Source organism: Phalacrocorax carbo, chromosome 2, assembly GCF_963921805.1.
Source record: "Phalacrocorax carbo chromosome 2, bPhaCar2.1, whole genome shotgun sequence".
In the NCBI taxonomy this organism is placed as follows: Eukaryota; Metazoa; Chordata; class Aves; order Suliformes; family Phalacrocoracidae; genus Phalacrocorax; species Phalacrocorax carbo.
Window position 1 is genome coordinate 47,633,175 of NC_087514.1, and position 22,697 is coordinate 47,655,871.

Sequence of the window (22,697 nt, forward strand, 5' to 3'; positions counted from 1 at the left end):
CAGAAGATTACAAAGAAATGAGCACCAACCAGAATGAAGCTCTCAAGAAGAAATCACGACATCACTCTAAATGCTTTCTCTGATAGGTCTGAGAAAAAAGCAGTAGACGTCACCTACAGAATCATACACACAATCATGTGTGTTGGGCATGAGCTCGAGAGGTCATGAAGTTTTCAAAGCTATTCCACTTAGAGCAGCTTTCTTAGAGCCTTGCCCACTTGAAATCAGAGTATCTCCAAGAAGAGAGCTTTCACAGCCTCTCTGGACACCATCTTGCAGTGCTTAACCACTCTTGCTCTGAAAATATTTTTCCTGTTAATCAAATCAGAATTTCCCATGTTCCACCTTGTTTCCATTGCCTCTAATGCTATTCTTGTGTGCCTCCAAGAAGAGCTGTGTCTTCTCTACAATCTCCCATTAGCTGGCTGTGAACTGCCATGAGATGCCCTCGCAGCCTCCTTTCTCCTGTGCAAACAAATCCAGCCCTCCTATGCTACAGCCCCTTAACCATCTTCGTAGCCCTCCACTGGACTTGTTCCAATATGTCAATGTCTTTCTTGAAAGAAAAGGTATCAATGATTACTCCTCTTGGTCTGCTGGCTTTGGTCCTGCTCATTCAGCCCAGGGTTCTGCTAGCCTTTACTGCCAGGGTACAATGCTGGCTCTCATTTAACTTGCCACCTACCAAGACGCCAGGCCTTTTTGAAGATGGGTGCAACATATCCTTTCTCCGGTCATCAGGGACCCTCCCTTATCTTCAGAACCTTTCAAAGATGATAGAAAGTGGCCTTACAAAGACATTACCAAGCTCTCTGAGCACCCTTGGATGCAGTCTGTTAAACCCCGTGGATTTCTATGGGTCAAGTTCTCACAAGTGATCTTGACTTGGTCCTTATCTATTGCTGGCAGTTCTCCTCTTTGAATGTTTTTACAAAGCTCAGAGTCCTTGGAGATCTTCTTGGTGAAAATGGAGGCAAAGAAGGCATTATATCAGCTATATATGTGTTCAGTCATTAAATCACACACCCCATTCAGCCATGGCCCCAAGTTTTCTTTGTTCAGTCTACTACTTGTTATTCTTCACTCCCTTCAGGATCTTGAGCTCCACTTCACAGTCACTATAGCTACAGCTAGCACAGTCCATTATTACACCCCCAACCAGCCATTCTACAATATTGAACAGCAGATCCACCTGTGCATCACCCCCAGCTGCCTACTCTGTTACCAGAGTCAAGAAGTATCCTGACACTCTCCAAAAATCTCCCTGTTTGCATTCCATTGCGCTGCCCTTCTAGCAATAACAAGGGAGGTTAAAGTTGAAGAGTTTATCCACTTCCTCACCCTATCAAAGAATAGTTGAGGTTAGAAGGGACCTCTAGAGGTGGTCATCTTGTCCAAGCCCCCTGGTCAAGCAGGGTCACCTATAGCCAGTTGCCCAAGGCCATGACCAAATGGCTTTTGAGTATCTCCAAGGGTGGAGAATCCACAACCTCTCTAGACAACCTGTGCCTTCACTAAAAAAAATTTTACCTTATGTTCATATGGAACATCCTCTCTTTTGGTTTGTGCCCACTGCCTCTGGTCCTGTCACACCCTTCCTTCAGGTATTTATACACGTTGGTGAGATTCCCACTGATCCTCCCCTAGGCTAAATCCCAGATCTCAAAGGCCTTTCCTCAAATGAGAGATGCTCTAGTCCCTTAATCCTCTCAGTGGCCCTTCACTGTAGTCTCCAGTAGCTCCATGTCTCTCTACTGGGGAGCCCAGAACTGGACAAAGTAATCTAGGTGTGGCCTTACCAGTGCTGAGTTAGATCAGATGGTCTAGCAAACTCCCATCACAATGATATCCATGCCACTTGCCCCTCCTCTGACCCTGAGCCCTAAGATCTGAACCAGACTCTAATCCACCCTGTAGAAGAGCTCCATACACATACGCTGCTTGCCTTGAGAGCAACCACTCCCCTTGTCTTCTCTGCCTTTCTTTTCTCAAGAGAAGCGAATTTTCATCAATGGTTTAGATATACATAAAAAAAGGAAAAAGAAACATGTGCAGAGAAAGGCACAATATAATACTGGAGAGGAGCAAAAAAGGGAGGGGAATGAATAGTAAAGGAGTTGGTAATTACCAAGTTTAATACAAAACATTGATGATTTCAGGTCTTGAGGACACAGATGGTAGGAATGTGGAAGAAGTAATGCAGTTGGAAGCTACAGAACATTTAAAAAAACAGACAGGGCTTGCCAAAAAGCACAGAGACAAAAGGATAGCAACTGTTTCTTTGCCTGAAGATAAGGAACACTTAGAGGCTCATCTCAAACACAAAAACACATGCACACATTTACACACGATGCTATAACTTTGAAGAAAAATCTACCTTTTCTTAAAACAGCTTCTATGTATTTAAAGCCAACAATGGAAGAGGTTCTGAGTTTAAAGTAGGTAAACAGGAATATAAGAAAATCGCTTCTGACAAGATGCAACTATAAGGACTTCTTTTGCTGTTGTGACCACAAAACAGTTAGAAGTAAAGCAGAGAAATACACAAATGATAATACAGATACATCCAACACAAAGGAATGCAGTAGACAGCAATACAGGGACCTGACTTAATTGCTGCTCCCAGAACAACAAACTCAGCCACCCCAACTTCATGTCTTAGGTAGGTGACAGGGAACGATACCAGCTCACACTACATCTCTCACAGCAATTCTGATGTAATATAACTTGACTGCTGATATTCACTCTGTATAATCCCTCTTCCACAGGTCTCATCTTTTTACAGTAGAGTATAACCTGACCTGGATATATGGCTAAATTTTATTTAGTCCCGATTATGGAGTTATCAATCCTTATAAGAAAAACTCTTGTCATTCCCAGCTGATCATCGACTTAACATAAACAGTTTGTCCTAAAATACAAAATGGAAAGACAGATTCTTAAGACAGATGGTGAAAGTAATTCTGAATATTACTTTAGTCCTTTAAAAAACAACCAGACTAAACTTAGAAGTAAAACATCACAGGATGAAAAAGAAAATATCTACTACCATAGGAATAATTGCTTCAGACAAGAGGAGAAAAGGAAGAAGTCTTTTAAAGAAAGAAACAAAGACCTTTTCCATCTTCACTAAAGTGGGAAATATGCCCAGTAAGACTGAAGAATTGCAAACATATGTTTTCAAAATGAAATGTGACTTGTTAATTTAGACCTTGTCTAAATCAAGAAGACAAGTGGGATAGCTATATTCATTCCAATACACTGTAGTGTCAAAAAAGACAATAGAATCCAATCTGGTTGAGCTCAGATGCAAGATATTAAATGAAGAATTTGAGGAGAATAATAAATCTGGCAAAATGACAAGATAAAGCACATTTTAAAATGAAGCAAACCCCAAGTAAAATATAAGTAAAACCAGAATATGCAGCAAACAGTACCTCCAAACTGCATTCGCATTCTAGAAATTACAATTAAAATTGATTTTTCTATTACACCCATCATACAAGTTCCAATCCCGAGCATGTCAGAACACACAACAAACAGCAAGTATTTATAAAGGTACTAGAAGAGGCACATAAGCGTGGGGAAAAAAGGTAAAATAGAAAAACTTACATAGATCGTGATGAAGGCAGGTGTGTGTGAAACTTGTTTAAAAAAAGGTGCTTTGAGACTTTGAGAAAATAAAACGTTATTAAATTATCCAACAATGCTCATATGTTGGGGAAGGTGCAGAAGAAGAGATGTAAACAGCTAGGGTCTATTAATCTAGCTTGTGATAAAAATAAAAGACATATGCCTTTGACCCCGAGAAGCAGAAGGTGAGGGGACGTTTCATGTAAACATCTAAAATTAGTCAGCCAGGTTTGATGAGTGTCATAAATGAAAACCCTGCATCCAATCTTTCTTCTCTAGGCATCAGAAAACATTGCCCTTCTATGCAAAAAAATGGCTGTATGTCCTTAACACAAGAGCGAACAAGCTAAAGGAAATTTGAATTTAATTCAAAGACAAAGAATAGCAATGTTCTGAAATAATTAGGAAAAAAAATGCTCAACCTCTTTTTCCCTTTTTTATTTAAGCAAAACAAATATACTTGAAGGGGGGGAGGGGGAGAGAGCGGGGAGATAAAACTGAGGGAGAGGGGGAGAGAAAACGTGAAGGTGGGGAGAGAGGTTGCAGCAGAAGCATGGATGGATCACTTCTGCTTGCTCTTCTTTTCACTGCACCTGCATCCAACATTCTGTTTTAAGTCCTTGGCTGTCTCCTGATTCAGAACTGTAAAGAATGTTCTGTTCTCCATCTAATTCCAGTGCAGCCCTACAGTGGCAACACTGGAGGCACTGCAGACCAACTCATATCACTTGATTATTAGCACTTTGCAAGGAAGGAACAGTTGAAACACTAAACACTGCAGTAGCGCAATGCATCCTTAATAGCCACATAATTTGAAGCATGTCAGTCCCTGTGTCCATATATATTACCATTTATGTCCACATATTAGTTGTACCCTCATAACAAAGCTCCTAGCACAAAGTCTCTTAAAAAGGCACTTGTGCAAGTACTTTCCCACTGGAAGCGAGATGTTTTATCAATTCTTTTCTCTTTTTAAAGAACTAGCAATTCTGTCAAATGTAAATGGAACTGGTATTGCACACAAGGTCCTCTTTTTTTAAGCACTAACAGCTGTGCACCATACTTCACAGAATTTGTTCAGGGGGAAGGAGAGGGGAACAAAAGCTTCACTAGTTTGCATCAGAAGAACAACCACAAGCACAGGGCCCCTCACACACCATGACTTATGGAAAAGGGTGCTGCAGAGACAGCTGTGGCTCTAGTATTTTCAGCTTTCTGTGGGCACAGCACCTTTGCTGTGCCCTGCCAGATGTTCTGAGTTGAGCCTTGCTACAGACAAAAGGAATCACAATAGTTCTGCTAACACCTCTGCAAAACTTGTTTGTAAAGATGAGACATGCTATAAGTGTGACAAGAGCTTGTAGCTAGGGCTTTAGAAATGAAACAAGAACTTCCACAACATGGTGGAAAATGCTGATTCACACTTCTGAAATACATTGGCCAAGCCTGGAGAAATGCAAAAACATGACACTTTAATAAAAAATGTAAAGCTTCCTATTCACGTATGTAGAAGTACTGATATTAAGGAGAACCTCTAAGGATTATTGCAAACAAGCAAACAAGAATTCTATTACCACGTCAATCAGAGCAGCTAGATTGCAATGCAATTGCAGTGAGCCTTACTGGACTGCACTAGGGAAGCTAAAAGAGTATTCCTGTTGCTAAAGCCAACAGGGATTTTGAAGGAAAATCCTTCAGCCTTCAACTCATGTAAAGTGAAACTGATGTTTGTTGTTACTACATGACTGTGAAATGTGCAGATACACCATCCATACAGCTGCGTTTGGTAAAAAAGGTATTAACTTGCAGCACAAGGACAGAGGGGCCAGCCGGGGGTAGCAACCTCTTTGAACACCCCTGGCTAGCTGAGCTCAGGAATCAGAGCCCCAGAATCTTATTGAAAAGGCAGCTTAAATGCTTTGTAATTTCTTCATCCCTCAGTCTATAAGATACCTATATTAAAACTAACCTAATAAAGCTGTACAAATAAAGCACATTACAACAACACTATGCTATCCACATTAAGCAATAAAACCAAAGAAAAAATGTCAGTTAAAGGGAGAAATGCGACATAAAATGACCTTCAATTACTATACACACAGGGGGGCCAATTTAACAGCTTTTAAAATATGCTTAGGTGCAGAAGACATATGTTACATTTAACCTTCCATTGCAAATGTTCTCCTCTGAACTATGTGCTTTTGTCATAATCCTAAAACTATTTCAGTGTAAAACTCAAACTTGTACAGGAACATAACAGTAAATATTTGAAAGCTACTGATGATAGAGAATTGAAAAGGACAGCTAAAAGGTTGCAGTATTAGCGGAAAAGGCAGCTAAGATAAGATAAGGTAACCATTTAGCTACTACTACACAATAATTCCACAGACAGAAATGTAAAAGTACCGGTGAAGTTAAGAAAACAAACAGGAAGATGGTTACACTGCTACAAGGAAGGAACTCAGAAAATAAAGTTTCACTTTCTTCTAATATAAAACTAATACACAGTAAGATACATACAAAGAATAAAATAAATACTAAGTGTCAGAATGGCAGATACCAGACCTCTCTCCATGTCTTTTACAAGCATAAGAATTTTGTATATTATTCATTACCCACTCTCCACTGGAGAACTCAAACTGATGTGCTTGGGAGTAAGAGTAACTTGTGCACATCAAAAATAACGGTTACCTTCTGTTATCATTGTTCAAATGGTAGGAACAGATATTAAGCTGATTCATACTACCTGAAAACAGAGGTTTTGAAATGGAATTCTGTAGATAACCTCCACAAAATTACTTCTAACTATTTTAAACGGAACAGATTAAAATCACTAACTGACATCAGCTTGTGCCTTTTTCAATGCAAGGTGAGAGGGAATCTTTGCGAGGCGATAAAATCAACCTAGAAGTGCCAGCATCAACCTAAATTGAGTAGGCCAAGGCAGAAACACAGAACCTGCGCTGACCTTAAAATGACAGGATGCTGTAATGCTATTACATAACAACACTGGCACTGACCCAAGACAGTTATTATTTTGGGATTCACTGATTTATAAATCAAAAGAAAGAGATTAAGGTGGGTTTTGACCCATTTGAGAATCTTTTGGTTCATACATCATGTTTTTCTTTTTAATAGATTGCTTTACTACAAACCTGAAATATTCACAGGTACTTCTGCAAGACTACGTGGCTTAAGTATTTCCTTAAGAATATTTAAGTTCAGAATTTTGAATTTAAGTAACTTGGCTATTTATAAAATGTAGATTGAGTCAGAAAATAAAATATTGCTACATTTCTTTCATAAAACAAGTAAAGCTAAGACAAGATATAATTTTTGTTAGGATATCCTCTACTGTTTTAAATGCTCCTCATAAGTAGGTTTGGTCAGATAAAATGGCACTGCAACCTAACACTCAGGTCTGAGGAGGCTTTGAGATCCTTCGTAGGTGTGTTTGCAGCAGGAAATTCCCATCTTATCTGAAAGGGCAGGCCAGGTGCAAACCACAAGAAGCTCAGAAGAACCCAATATTACCAGAAAAGAAAATACAGGACAGGGATCAGAAAGTTGTTAAGCATTTGTACAATCTGGAAAGACACATTTTTTTAGAGCATTCAGGAAAGAACATTTTGTTTAGCTCTCTAAGGATGAGTAAAATAACACTTAAGCTTTCTGCTGCTATTCAGATGAGGCAGCACTTCTTTTCTTGGAAGCTTACTCCATGGGTGTATTTCCCTTCCTTTTGCCCACACCCCAGTGTTAATAGCAGGAATTTGGCTCCCCCGTAGCAGCAATGACGAAAGCTGGTGTAGACAAGATATTGCCAGCTGCCATTCCTCTTCAGAGACCTGTCATACAGACTTGTTACTTATCCTTGCACAACAGACGTTGTTTAATTAATATTTAAATAGGTACAGATACAGAGAAAAACTTCCTGCTTTGAAGATGAATATTTGCTGAGAGGTGGTCAGAAAGGCTTCTGTTACATGTAATTACCAGCTTGATGTATTAATATTAGAAGCAGGTATTTCTTTGATGAAAATTACATTGTTTTTCAGCTGTAGAATGTTCTAATTAGAGCTGAAAAAAAATTACTTTGCTAGGATTTGTGACAACTGAAATCTTTTGTGCAGAGACTTGGCTTTCCATATAGTTTTCATACCTACATGTTTTCTTTATTGCCAGATCAGTCATCTAGGTCTCCTGGGCGATCACTCAACAGGCTTCTGTATGAGCTGAGCTTTAAGGGGTATGAGCCTTTGAGTCCATATAGAATAACAAAGAGTTGGAAATCTGGATGTTCAAATTCCGGACATGGGGTTCCCAGTATCCAGTGATGCAAAATTCTGGAGCAGTCTTGGTCGTGGCTGCTTCTTTGAACACTGTCCACTTACTATTTCACTCTGAACCGGAATGACAGCAAATAAAATTCTTGCTAAAATATATCTACCATAACTGCCAACTTGCTCCAATTTCTTTTATAGGCATTTTGAATGCAGAAAATTACACACAGGCCTCATTGCTACTGAAATAAAATTTAAACTAATATACAAGCTGAAATCAATTTCAAGTGTGAATAACAGATGATACAATTTATCTTTTCCTAAGGAAAAAAAAAAGGGCAATGATCCTACACTTCCACTTTGTCAAAAATCTAGCTGGAGTAGGAAAAATTACAGCACCAACATCAGCAGAGTTGTTCTCAACTTCTGTTCTGGGACATCTTTCCTAAGGGCCTTTGTTCCATGGGCTCCCATGGCTCTTGTTCCATGAGGGGCTGCCATGACTCCCTGATAGCAATCGCAAAACTTGAGAACAAAAGAAAAACCAGAAACACATCCCATGAAGCTCCTGACTTAGCCCTGAACTTTTTTTGAATGTATTAGACTAAGCAGGGTTAAGAGAGAAGTCATTTATTTATAATAAACACTTGCACGGGAAAAAAAGAAAACCTCAGCTCCCTTAACTAATGGTTTCTAAAAATGCTTATTCAAACTGACATATGCGTGACAAGTTTCAGCTCAGTACGATTTAAGGAGGAGTTATACCACCCAGAAAAATGGTGTTTATGACAGAAATGACAAAGGATCATTCATCATAGGGTTTTTCTATGTGGAACAGTAATAAAGCCTAAATGAGACTGCACTTCATTAGTAATTTATTTCACAGATCACTATATATACACAAATTGCATAACTCTATTACATTTTTATAGTGCCATTCATTACAGTACTTCACATACTATATCCACATGACAACACAGAAATGCATCTTTCTCTGGGGTAGACAGCAGCAGCCAACTGCAGAGCAGCGCACAGGGAGGAAACACTTCAGAGCCAGAAGAGCAGGAGTAGGAATTCTCAGGTGAAACAGGAAAAGGACAATATAACACAATGAAACTGAACCCTCAGGGATGGGCAGCTAACTCAAAGAGTAGTTTTACACCATTTTTGCTTGCTTGATGCCCCACTTGTTTTAGACAGTAGAAATAAGAGGTAGACTGAATACCCTTGCCATGTCCAGTCAGAGTGACCAACACCAGAGACTCCCACCAGAGCTCCCTGGCTGGAATTCTCTCTACCTCTCACTTGATCCTTGAGCACTACACTGGCATTTCCCACTTGCCGCAGAAAGGAAAAGAGTATGAGTTTAATTGGTTTCATCAGTCTGTATCTGGGATGCTACTCTTTAGGCATAGTAAAGGATATATTTTTAGATATCAAGAAAAGGGATGCAATTCTTTCTCTAAGACCTCCACAAAGTGAGGATTTGGGGCTATTTCACTCCCCACCAGAAAACAACCCTCAAACTATCACACTTAGAGGCCAAACACTTCCATTAATCTTCCAGAGATGAATGGAGGCTCCTGCCTTCCAAGCACATGCTAAAACACAGTATGCTACACAAACCCACGGAATGCTGTGAGAATACGACAGACAGAAGGACACCTGTAAACGTCTCATGACAACTGCTTTTCTGTGACTAGTTCGCTTGTGAAGTAACAGCGTCCAATTATGTAGTGTTGAGCCTTTGAAATAACATCTGCAATGTATGCGTTATGTGAATGCTTTCTGAAAAAAATTTTAAAAAGAAATACATTGCTTTTAACTAGTGAGGTATGATTAAATTCAATAAATATTCTCTTGATTTTCTTGCCAAAAAACTCTGCTGTAAGAACCCTGATAAGAAGGTAAATGGCTTGTCAGTTCTAGAGCCTCCATTTTCAAAAATAAATTTTAAAGTAAGAAACTTCCTAATAAGGCCCCTGCACTTGAAATGTAATTCATGAACACATGGATCTTTAATGGCTGGAGAGAAAACGTTATTTTACCTAACGGATCTCTTTTATCTCTTCTGGTAAATTAACTAGCAAGAGGAAAAAAAAATCAAAACTATCAGGTAAATATTTGCTGGGCACTAAGTTAAAATCTAGTCTACAGCAGGGAAAAGGTTCTTTTAAAATTTGTCAATACTGACTTTGCCTGCCTTGTGGGAGCTTGAGAATAAATACATGTACATAGTTTCTCCTATAGCTTTGGTTTTAATTTCTTTTTCAAATTCAGTCAAACAATTCAACCAAATGTTCATTATCAAAGCGCATAATTTTAGTCCACAACATACAGTACCTAATTGGATAAGAGGCTGACTAAATGTACATCAATACAATTTTTCTTTCTCTTTTTGTCTCGTATTGCACTGCTTTACCCTGTGTTGCTGTGGTAGACGCTAACTACTAACAGTTTAAGAAATGAAACCATGGCATTTGACATACTGTTTTAAGATGCAGGTTTTATTCAGTCATTTAAGTGACCTGCATTCTCTAGTTATTACATAAAAGGAGGGATACTGCCCATCTGCAAAAAATACAAAGCCCTCTTTGGGCACGTTAATGTGTCTGAATTAAGTATGTAAGTATTCCCCACTGAAACTGGTAAGACTGTTTAAATCCAGAAGTGAGACAAATGCGTAAATGGAATTGTTTTGGGTTCTCTTTGCTATTTTAACTGCTAGACATGTTGGAAAGATATTTGCTTGCTCTAAGAAGCCTGAAGTCTGACCAATAAATGCAGGAAGGACCAAACACTGTAGGAAACAACATGAAGTTAACCTTTTACTTCCACCCTGTTAACCCCCAAATCATTCTCCTCAACAGAACTGATTAACAACCCGTATGAGCCTACAGCCATGAGCTCTGAACAAGAAATTTCTTACAAAAGGTGTGAATGAATGGATTCAGTGCACTGGAGCCGAGCAGATGCAGATGCGTACGTAGGCACGTGTCAAAGGTGAGGAGGAGAAGAAACTAACAAAACTAATAGTGACCTGGACATTCCTGGCAGAGTGCCCAGGAGATCACAGATGAAAAGAGACTCAACATAAATAGTCTTGAAGACGAGAAGTTCACCTTCAACATGATAGGTAGAAAAGCTATTTAAGACACTTGGCAAGTTTAGAAGATCTGCTGGCCAGTTTCCATTTAGCCAAAACCAGCTGGGAGCTGGTTGACGGACAAACTTAGATTGATATCTAACAGTTTTACCTAAGGAAGTATGGAATTTTTCTTCTTATTCTTTCCTGGAACAATTCCTAGTCAATCAAATCAGCTTATGCAAACACACTGTAAAAAAGTCTCGTTAAAGAAAGAAACATTGCATGACGCTACTTACCTGCCTGTCTACTTCTGGAAGCAAAAGCAGGAGGTACTGTTGAAAATGCTGAGGTAAAGAAGCAAAGGTGTGTTTATTTATTAAAGCCCTCAGGTTAGTGTTCACTAGAATAGATCCTGGTGTTTCTATGTCAATATCCTCAGCTTTGGTCCATTTCAAATGTCCTGGAGTGAATAAACAGAAATAACTTTAAACATAAATAAAGGAAGAGAGTAAGAACAATTCTTCTTTTTAAGTTTTTAGCTTTTATTGTATAATACAGCAAGCTCCAGAGAAACAGTACTCTGAGAAGGGTAACAAAGCCTTTTCTAGGTGTCTTAACAGCTTCTTTTATATTCCCTGTATTTGTCTCTAGAGCACTTATAGGTTCCTCGCTTAAGTCAACATCACAGCTGACATATTCTTACTTCCAGCTCAAGAGACCAACTCAACTCAGCAGCAGCAGAAAATTTTCATGTCATCATCAACATAATTATAAGCATCTATTTCCAAGAAAAAGGCTGCTTGACAAGGCTGATGTGAATCAATCATTATGGAGAGCTTCTCTTTTGCCATGCTCTGCACATCTGCAGTACACTATGGCCTATGTAACTTCTCCCATAGCACGTGCTAAAACCTACCTGTGTGAATAGACAGTGATCATAAAGATGAGAATATTTAACATGTTAAATAAGCGTCTGAAAAGATGCATTTTTCAGAATTTTCTTAAGGACCTATGATCTAAAATGATCAACAGACAGAAGGCAGCAGCAGGAATTATCAGAGGTTTAGAAAACAGGGTCTGTGAGGAAAAATACAAAAATGGCTGTTGCACAGGGGTAAAGAACAACATCTTCTGACTGTCCACAGTGGATAGCAAAGGTATTGAGCTTAAACTCTTGCACAGTAAGAAATATTTCTGTTAAGATACTGGGAAAAGAGGGTTTTCAACCACCAAGGACAAAGAGACACTGGATTAGATCCATAGGGAGGCATTATAGTCTCCATCAGTGGAAATCTTTAAGAATACATTAGACAGATACCAGTTAGGATTGGCAGGTATATAACTGATTTTGCCCTATGACCGAAAAACAAATTAGATGACCACTGGAGGTCCCATCTGGTCTCATTTTGTTATTATTTCTAAGATAATATTTAAAAGGTACCTTTTAAAGCTCCTTCAAGAGCAATTACTACTACCTGCTTCAGGGTATTTACATACTGCTACAATCACTTTTTCCTCTCAGTCTGAACATATTATGATTCTCAATATGGAAATGGAAGATGTGGGGAGTCCAGGTGGGTGGAAAAACTCAAAAGCTTCTAAACCCTCCCAGGAAACTCCTCCAGGTTTTGGTCTGTTGTACTTGCAAATATTTCAAAGATGCTACAAAAGGGGTCTTAACTAAACCATACACAAACTCCAGCAGAATCTCTAAAAAAGCAATTGTAAAGAATATTCCACTGCTATAGGCAATGATAGCATTTGGCATTCACACAGCACCTCTCAGCAAGGATTACAACTGACACGTTAAGAAGAATAAATGTATTTTACAAATGGGAGAATTTGGGCATACTGATTATTAGGAACTTCTCAAAAGCAATAGTAATAAAAATAATGCAATTATACTTCAGATGTCTTGGAAGGCCTATAGTGATCTCCCCTGAAAGGCTATAACCTCACCCCCAAAAAGTACATATGAAAAAAAATGCAGCAGAATTGTAAATTCTAAAAGCTCCCATTCAGTCACAGCCTCCCACAAACATTCTTGCAATTTCTTTTTAGTTTTCAGCAGACAATACTAACTGAATGAGACAAGGATTACTTTGCACTCAGAACAAGATAACGTTTTCCAACACATATTTCCAACATCCTGTATTTCAGTACAGCAAAGACTCCATTACAAACAATTGAATGCCCTGTTATAAAGGACAATGGTATGGAAGAAGTGCTCACTGTCATGAATGCAGCACAATAAACTGTCCTCACCATCTGTTCCACCCACTAAATAGAAACGCAGAAAGAACACAGTCCCCAGGCATAACACAAGTAGTATGATGTATCTGATTTTAATGCCTGCATGTATATGCTTTTCTTTAATCAATACAGAATACACAGAATCAATACATCATCTAAGTGACTCCAAACTGGAGTAATGTTTTCCTGAGCTAACGCTTCATATCCTATGGGAAGACATACACATAGGGATGACCCAAACTAAAACAAGATAAGTGATTGCACAGTCAGTAACATCCTTCAGTGGCAGAGATTTTAATAGTGTGAAAAGCCCATGACAGTATCAGAAAGTAAAACTGAATTCTGCGTGCCTGGGTCACACGTTTTCTGATTTATTTGACCTGCAACCACTTACAGGCTACTATGGAGGTTTCATCAACTTGTGGAAGAAATGGATGTTATTCCTAGGATGATAGGCCAGTAGCTCACTGTGGATAGCATAGCTATACTCTAAAAAACAAAATCTGTTCAGAACAACAACAAATTCTCTCTCCTGCACCTTTCCTGTGGCTAATTTAGGACCTTTATTACAGGTCTCAAGTTTGTAATCAGGTTTAGTGAAGTATTTGGGAGTAACATGGAAGGTAGGAGTTCTGTGGAATATGACAAGAACGTGTCACTACTGCATAGCTAATTGTAACTCTGAGAGGAGTTTATGACAAAACATATGCCAATGTTTTTTATATTGTTTTCCACAGAGAAAGACATTCTAAACCCTTATATAGCTGCTACCAGAGTTTGTGGGGATCACTGCCCAGATCAGAAATGGAACCTGGAAGATGAGAAAGAAACTCAAGCTTGCAGCCCTGGAAAAGAATAGTCTCCAACATAGAGAATTAACTATGAAAAGGATGGGAGCACCATGGTTCTGCATCGAAGTATAAAAATCAAAATAGGAAAAGGATAGAAATCACATAGTCAGCAGAATTAGTTAACTAAAAGGGGAAAAAGTAGTCATATTTAATGGGAGCTCAGAAAGTCTACCAAACACAACATGCAGTGAATGTTGGGCAGATCAGCAGAGTTTCAGACAACCAAACAATGTCTGGAACTGAATTGTGCACCATATAGGACACTGGACCTATTCTCAAAGATGCTCAACAACTGTTCTGTTAGTATCCCGAGAAATAGTATGTCATAAGAGAAACGTTTCAGCAGGTACAAGAACAGAAACCATTAAACCTTACATGAAGTTCCCTACATTGCAAGTGTGGTGTCCCAAAAGGCCAGAGGACTTTTTCTGAAATCCACCAAAATATCTAATGAATTCACTCTACATTTGGTATCATTGGCCAACAGTGTATGAAATATCTGGGGATGAGGACGAATGTATACATCAAGTGATGTATCTCAGTCTTAAATGTAGAGAAAAGTTACAGGTAATCATCTAAAATTGAACGTATCTTCGTATAGCAAAAGTTGCAATACTGAAGGAGTATTTTCAGTTTTGAACAACGCCACTTGATCAACATAGAGAACTAGCTGTCCATCTGAGACTGATGAGTAATCTGCAGAAAGAGCATATATGAAACCAAAGTACACTTTCATGGGAGGCTGTGATACAACAAGACTTGCAGGAAACTGTTTGCCATGAACTGGCAATAGCATACTTAACAACCAACCTATGATATTTAGGAAGTACCTTCAAGCTATTACAGAATCGTTATGTATAAAAATGGGACTAGGCCGGATCGTTAATAGAGAACAATCTTATCACCACAAAGACAGACACTAAGTAATTTTTAGGATGATCCAGCCACTACAAAAAGCTTGTTTGCTAACTTTTCTAATATGGCCACATTGAAACATACTTCTCGAAATGATTCCGCAGTCTGCTGAATGCAAAAAGTCCTTTGTAAAGATAAAGAAACAGTTATGTAATTATTCTGCTTTATTTTAGCTGAGAACAGAGTCTTAGTGAACACTACATTTTCTGCTCCTTAGGGAACATTTCCAATTATATTTCGTGCAGAGCAGGAAAATCTGCCTATCACATGGAGCTACTGAGAATTTACTCTTAGCATCTCTTCAGAGAAAATTCTTTATTAATTACAGATCATCATCCATGAATCTTGCTAAAAAACCACAGAAAATAAAGCCAGAAACTGTATCTACCACCTCAAGAGATGTGGGTTCAAAATAATTAAGGATCCAGCTGAAGAAACAAATCAACCCAAGAAAGAGAATCAACCCAAAATGATATGTCAAATCTCTATATGACGTGGAATAATGCAAATGGAGAAGAGAGGGTTAACTTCTAATAGGGCCGGTACATAAGCAAATATGTTATTATCTTTGGGAATAAATGCATACTAGACTGCAAGCAAATTTACCAGGACAAAAGAATATTTGCTACACTCCACCCCCATCCCCGCAAAAAATCATAATGCAGCAATCAGAAGTTAATTGCTAAATAACCTGTCTGCCTGCAGTTGCTTAGGTCTGTCAAACTTTAAAAAGCAACTACAGAAAAGCATTCTGGGGGGAAAAAAAAATTGCCCATGGCTTTTTACAGGTAGCCAGAAATAAAGATGCCTTCTTGAGAAGGAGTCAGCTGCTGAATTTGAAAAAGGGACAGAGAAACCAGAAAATAGAACTTTTACAGAGAACACAGAGTTTAGAAAAATATCACTATTACAAAGCCAAGCAAGATATTTATTTTACTCCTACTCACCTAAACCAGATTTTTTTAACCTCTTTAAGTGCTGGCTTGTTTGTTTTCCAGTTGGAGACTTTTGCCCATGTTTCATCTCTTTATCAGAACCATCTGCTTCACCATTTTTAGATTCAGATCCTTAGAAATAAAAAAATAACATCCCAAACATGACACTGGTGCACTTGTACCAATAATCCCCCCAACTCTCCCTACACTGTAAAAAAAAACAAAAATAGGATTTAAAAAAAATGTACTACAACTTGCTGAAAGGCAATACACTTCTCTGGTCACCACACTATTCCTCATCATCAGAGGAAATGGAAGTAAAAGCTCAATAAATCAATTAAGTGCTGAAAACTAAAGTTTACTGAACACTGCAGTCAATAAAAATGTTCACTGATCTAATAAAAATAATGTTTTCCTATAATGCCCGAGAGATATCTTTAAAAATATTTTAACCTCAAGTTATGGGGCAGTAAAGCAATCTAAAGGTGAAAAAAGATCATTTCTTTGTGAAGAAACATTCATAGAAGAGATATGCCTGGAAATATAATTGTCAATTTGTGTTAAACATAGACACAGAAATATCTTAAAATGAAGCAACTTAACCACCAGAACTAAAGGTCAAGGTTATGCTGCAGTGATAAGCATGGTACCAGAAGAAAAAAGCTAACAAAAGGATCTGAGTATTGCAATGCAGAATTGAGACACAAATTCACATTCACAGAGAAGCTTGCTTTTTTTCCCCCCTCCCCCTTTTATGGCATTGAATACCAGCATGTGGTCCTCCATTATAGTTCCAGAGCCAAACAAAATGTTACTTTGCATTCCTTTAAAGCTGCTGCTGTTACCAATTGTCATTTTACTCTGTGCCTTCAGTTCTTTATTAAAGAAAAATCTCCATCCTTGAGACACCAGATTTGATAAGGAAATAAAGATATTAAACAAAGCCACCAAGTGGAAATATTATTTCAGCAGTTCCAAATTCTGTATGCTACACAGCTGATGCAGAGGAAGGCTCTGTTACTGGAGCTGATCTTGCAAACGGTCCTTTAGCTATTTACCTGAAGGTGAATCCGACTGCTCATCAGACACCTTTAATGGTGTCAAAACAACACGAGGAACAGTCTTGTTTACCATCATTGAGACTCCATTTCTTCTTTTCTGCTGTTGTCTTAAAGCCTACAAAAACGATAACAAAACATAAAAATGTAACAAAAAAATGCTTATAAGTGAATTACATGAGACATTTCTCTACCATTAAACTGACTCTCTTAAAACAAGCATAATTTACATAGGCTACTGACTTGCCAGACTTCACACTCATCCCCTTTATGTCATTTTCCTTTAAAACATAAAATCAGGCTTTTGGTTATGAAGAGAAAGAAGATGCACCTTAGATCATTCTCCAATACAGTTTTGACAACAAAGAAGCACGTAACTGTTTGCTCTACCTTAACAGCACAACATGATAACCCATGGGATGTGAAACTAAGACTTCCAAGTGAAAAAAATGTAAAATAAATGTTTCAAAACCAGAATAAAAATATGTATGTCTGCACATCTCTCGCAGGTGCATCCTCTCCAGTATACTGCTCAGTCAATCAAGTTAACACAGAGTGTCATCAGTATGTACAGCATGTAAGGACTACAGTATTGATGCACTCACTCAGCCGTGAGTAGTGCTGCACAAAATCACTGAACATGGCAGGAATCATTTATTTTTGTGAAGGGAATCAGTCCTAATCTTGGAAACCTTGCAGCACTTGGCTTCTGTCTGTTTGACTTTGGGCATTAACCTTCAGAACACGAACATGATGGTGTTCTAGCAAATCTGGGGGAAAACGATACAAGAATAAATCTCTACAAATGGGAGTGCTTTGTGTTTCATAAATGGATCGAATACGGGGTTGATAATGTAATACAAAATATTTAAAGATTAGAAATAGCAAGTACCTGTCAGACTGTTTTATATGGAAAATTATACCTGATTCAAAAGATCTTAAAACATACAAATATGAACACTTGCCAATTAATATACTTGCAAGCATCAAAATTCTGGAATTAATCAGAATGGGCTCGGCTTTCCTATCCTCCTGTCTATTTTTCTCCAGTCTTACTGTGCACTCTCTTTTTATAACTGTGATCTGTGTTATGATCTTGGGGGGATATATTAAAGTAATACAATATCAACAAGGAACATATTTGATATGAACTATCCCTGTAGGTTTATGAGCATGAATGACTGATGCCATATAAGGTTTAAGTCTGTAACTCCAATTAATCTGTAATATCTTTCCAAAATGTTCACATAGCTAAATAAAAAAAAAACCCTCTGAAAAAAAAAATCAATATCACTCTATTCCTCTAAATAACACACTACAGAACATAAAAAACACCAAGCCACACAAAAGCTATTTTATCGATTAACCCCTTTTATAGTACACTTCTTAAAAGACACATAAGCACTGTGCAATAAAAAGCAAATTAGAACACTTGAAATCAAACAAAGAGAGGAAGCTGGTCAGATCTGCACTAAACCAAAGAAGCAAGCAGAAAGCCATGAAGAACAGCCTATACTTCACACATTTTTGAGACAAAATTCTTACTGGTATTGAGCAAGCACAGCCAGACTTGCAGACGGAAGATTCAAAAATGTTAACATTTCTCAAAAATTCCCCCAAATTCCAGAAATGACCCTCACTGCAGAGTCTTGCCAAGCTAAGTGTCAAAGTAGGTGATCCTTACTGAATAGTAATACCACTGAGACACAAAGAAATAGTTGACTAAAAATTAAGTGAAAGGACAGCCAACTTCTGTGCTAACAGCATACCAGTATAACCACAACCCAAACTCTGTATTGTGGTGCACCACAGCCTGATTTGCCTGATGAAGAGCACAGAGAAGAAACATCCACCCTCAGTGTGATCATCCCTGGACAAACAGCAACAGCTGAGAGCACAAACAATGCCCCATGTTCTCCTCCAGCCTCCTCCTGACCTTTCAAGACAATTTCCACCTCTACCAGTGACCACAGCCTTGCTGCCAGCATCCATAAGGAAATACAATTTTAATGATTTATACAGCCACTGTGACAAAGGTAGACTATTTGTAAAGCCTCACAGTTGATTTTCAATGCTTTTGTCTGAACTCCCAGGAATGAGAGAGAGTAAGCAGCAGTGTATCCTCCACCAATGACAGGCAGTCAGCATTCGTACATCTTAGGTGACACTGGCGCTACGCATGCGAGGGCAGGGGTACCCAATCTTTGTCAGGCGCACCACTTACCTTCTTTTGTGTTGCAGGAAGGCCACTTTCAGACCTTAAGCACACATTTATGCAAACCATCTGGCACTGCCAAGAAGCACAGGCCACCCCATACTGACTGAGCACTAACACAAGACATGGCTCATCCCAGCACTCTCTGGGCACTCGGAGCCACAAGAGCAGGGATCACGTCTGGGAGCAGGCAAATGTTGCTGCCAGAACTATTTACTTGCAGGCACAGCCCACTTCTGAGCTACAGGCCAAGCACCTCAACAGGTGAGGATCAAGCATAAGCCTTAAAGATACCATTTCCCTTTGACACACATTTGCTTTTCAGGGTTTCTTTTTCCCTAACGTTCATTGTTTCACTACCAGTCCCTCCCCCATCTCCTCCAGTTTCACAACACAAGGAACCGATCACTGTGCAGGGCCCATAGTTAAGTTTGGAAATCAGTCTGTACGGGATGGCTCAAGCTGACAGTAAAGCTACACACATGTGGACACCTGAAAGACAGGTTGTAGAATGGAAGAAAAATTAAAACCATATGGACATCAAAATCTAAGTCAAAGTTTTAAGACAAAGTGCCAATGAATTACGCTGTGCCCAGAGAACAGACGAATAATCTTCCCCATGCCTCTGTCTTTTCATTTGTCAAAGGAGAGATATGACAGAGGAGGAGGGTACAAAAGCATCAATACTCCATCATTTGATCTGCAGGGTAAAGGGACAGATGAGATTTTGCTCAGTCATACTGTTTAGCGGGACATATTATTCCCAGGTAATCACAACAATTTTGTGTTAATTCTCCTTTGAATTTAAAGCTGCATGGTCTTTGCAAGACAACGGTAGGAGCAAAGCAACAGAGGGAGAAATTGCCAACCGACACTTAGTTACTAGTAAAGCCAAACACCAGAAGGAGTTAAGCATAAACCAAGGACACTGTGCAGTCTCTGCTGAGGACAAATATATAACTTCTCTACACTTAGCCTGAGGGATATTAATTTTAGGATACAAGACTACTGTGGATAAGACAAGAATCTTGCATCCCAAGATTAATTCTACTTAGCTGGGAAGTCAATGGGATTACTCAAAGTGAAACATACACCAAACACTTTGCTATATTGAGCTTTCAGTACGCCAAGCTAATTTAGTGCTTTCCTAGTCACCATGAGCAAATAAACCTCTAGTTTTGGCTCTTCTGGTGAAGGGAACAAACACAAAGTAGATGAATCAAATTTGTAACTAGCACTGAAGAAAATGAGAAATTTTATAATTTATTAAAAAATGGTTCCAGATCTCACTGTAGATTCAGAAACAGCAGCTGACACAAACTACATTGGCATCTTTTACTGACATAGCCTTTTGTATCTCATCCATACTTAGAGATAACCAACCTCCTAGCCGGGCTTCCTATAGATCTGCAAGAAAGAGCTGACGACTCCATGAAATGATAAGGTGACATTTTTACTATGGAAAGTAAGAGAGAAACACATACAGCACATATGATAGCTTACATAAAGTATATTTTTCTTTAATGAGACTCTGTGTTTACATTTCAAAGGTATTCATTCACCTTGTGCTAAATGCCAAAGTTAAAAAATCTGCAAGTTGTAAATTCCTAGAACTGATTACTGTTGAAGTATTCTGTAAAACATTACTACCATCCTATCTGAACAGCACATAAATAAAAAAGGAGAGAAAGAAAATGAAAGTTCATGTGGTATACAAGTTAAACATCAAAAGCTCTCTTAAAATCACCACCAAAATATAGTACTTACTTCCAGCCTTTCACAAGCAGATCTGCAAAGGACATCTGTGAATCTCTCGCACATAATGAATATGAAGAATTCCCAATATTCCCATTCATAAAAATGAACCTGTGACCATCTGTTGAATAACACTGCCACGGTCATTATACAGGGCTTGGCATAATTAATTTAATGAAATTATTTTTATTGCCAAAATCTTTAAGTAACCTATCAATCCATTTTCATCCGAAGAACTCAAAATAACATAAAAAGATGAGTATTAAGAAAACATAAACTCTGAAGATAGATGGCAAAAGAAAAACACCATGCAATTAACAGTGATCATCTAATTCCAAGCAGACAAGAACAAGTCTCCTTCTCTTTTTCGGGAAGCTCATGGCCCTGCTGGAGTATAGCAGTGTGTTGGAGGGTTCGTGAATGTCGTTATCTGTTCTTAAGAATAATCATTTCATATTTAGATCATCTTAACACAGGAAAGACTTCTTCAGACATATGACAAAATGGTTGACTCTCTTCAGAAAAAACTAATAAAGTTGTCTTTGAAGAAGGAATGAAAGGAAACAATATAAACTAAAAGGCAACTGGAGAGAGGGGGAAAATACATCCCCAAAAGAGCACCAGAAGCAAAATGTCAAGCTCTATGCTCTGATTTTACTGCTGCTAGGGATACTTTTTTATTATTTTTCTTTCCCACATCTTTTCAACTCAGAATGAAAAAATGCAGCATACAGATAAACCATTAATGCAGAAAACCACTTTCATTTGAGCTTAAATGCATGACATGCTGAGAATGTTAAAAATTAAGTTATTAAAAACAAAGATATGTAACACTCGGTTGCATTAAGCAACATTGTCCCAGATTTCTATTTGTTCCATAAATGTCAAGTCTACATTCTGAAACTCAGATCATGAAACATAACCTTTGAAATTTCACACATTACGGATCAGAAATGTAAAGCTATGGAATTTTTCCGTTCTGCCATGTGAGAAACACAAGCTACAATACACTGAGAAAAATCTATTGCACAAAATAAATACCAACTCTACATCATGGCCATGGTTCCCAAATTGGCAAAGATGAAACAGATTTATAGTTTATCACTGATTCACTTAACACCACCATAAAATTTAGTCTTTGTCCTCGCTCTCACCCTTATTTTGTTAGTAAAATTAATACAGCCTTTAATTCCCATGTCTCTATTAAATTAAAATTTCTCAGTGGCAACTTGTTTCATGGATACACAGAGCAGTTAAAATAAAACAGTAAGCACCACAAATCATGAAGGATAAACATATTATTATTTTCAGGATGCCTCTACTTCTTATATTAAACATACATTAAAAGTACTCAGTTATAAGCACGCAAACGCAAGATTAAAACAATAATAATGATGTCTTATGGAAACAGCTACAAAGTACAAATTGCCGTTTCCAAAGCACAGAGCAAATTAATTTCCTCCCAACCAGACTTGCACACCAAACATAACAGTACTGGTGCCAAGTGTACCCAACTCATCATTTGGAGACGAAGAGTAGTGGTAGAACACCAGGCTGGATGTTTGGAGGCTTAGGGTTTCTTTTCAAACTCTAACTTCTCGAATAAGCATCTATTCTTGTCCCATGCCATCCTCCTACCCTGTGACACATCGGTATTTGGAACAAAAATAATTTCTTGCTACATATTTATTCTTTAGGTCCCAGTAGTGGT

At 38.3% G+C, this 22,697-nt stretch overlaps 1 protein-coding gene across 3 annotated transcripts in view; it reads right to left on the reverse strand.

Annotated features, from left to right (window-relative positions):
• Positions 1-22,697, reverse strand: part of ASXL3 (ASXL transcriptional regulator 3) — a 76,833-nt gene that overhangs the window by 35,690 nt on the left and 18,446 nt on the right. For all 3 annotated transcript variants that reach the window (XM_064442779.1, XM_064442780.1, XM_064442782.1), the window contains 3 exons: positions 17,017-17,134; positions 15,971-16,090; positions 11,301-11,464 (listed from right to left, as the gene is read on the reverse strand). In XM_064442779.1, the coding sequence (XP_064298849.1) occupies positions 11,301-11,464; positions 15,971-16,090; positions 17,017-17,134 (402 nt within the window). The remainder of the gene's footprint in view (positions 1-11,300; positions 11,465-15,970; positions 16,091-17,016; positions 17,135-22,697) is intronic.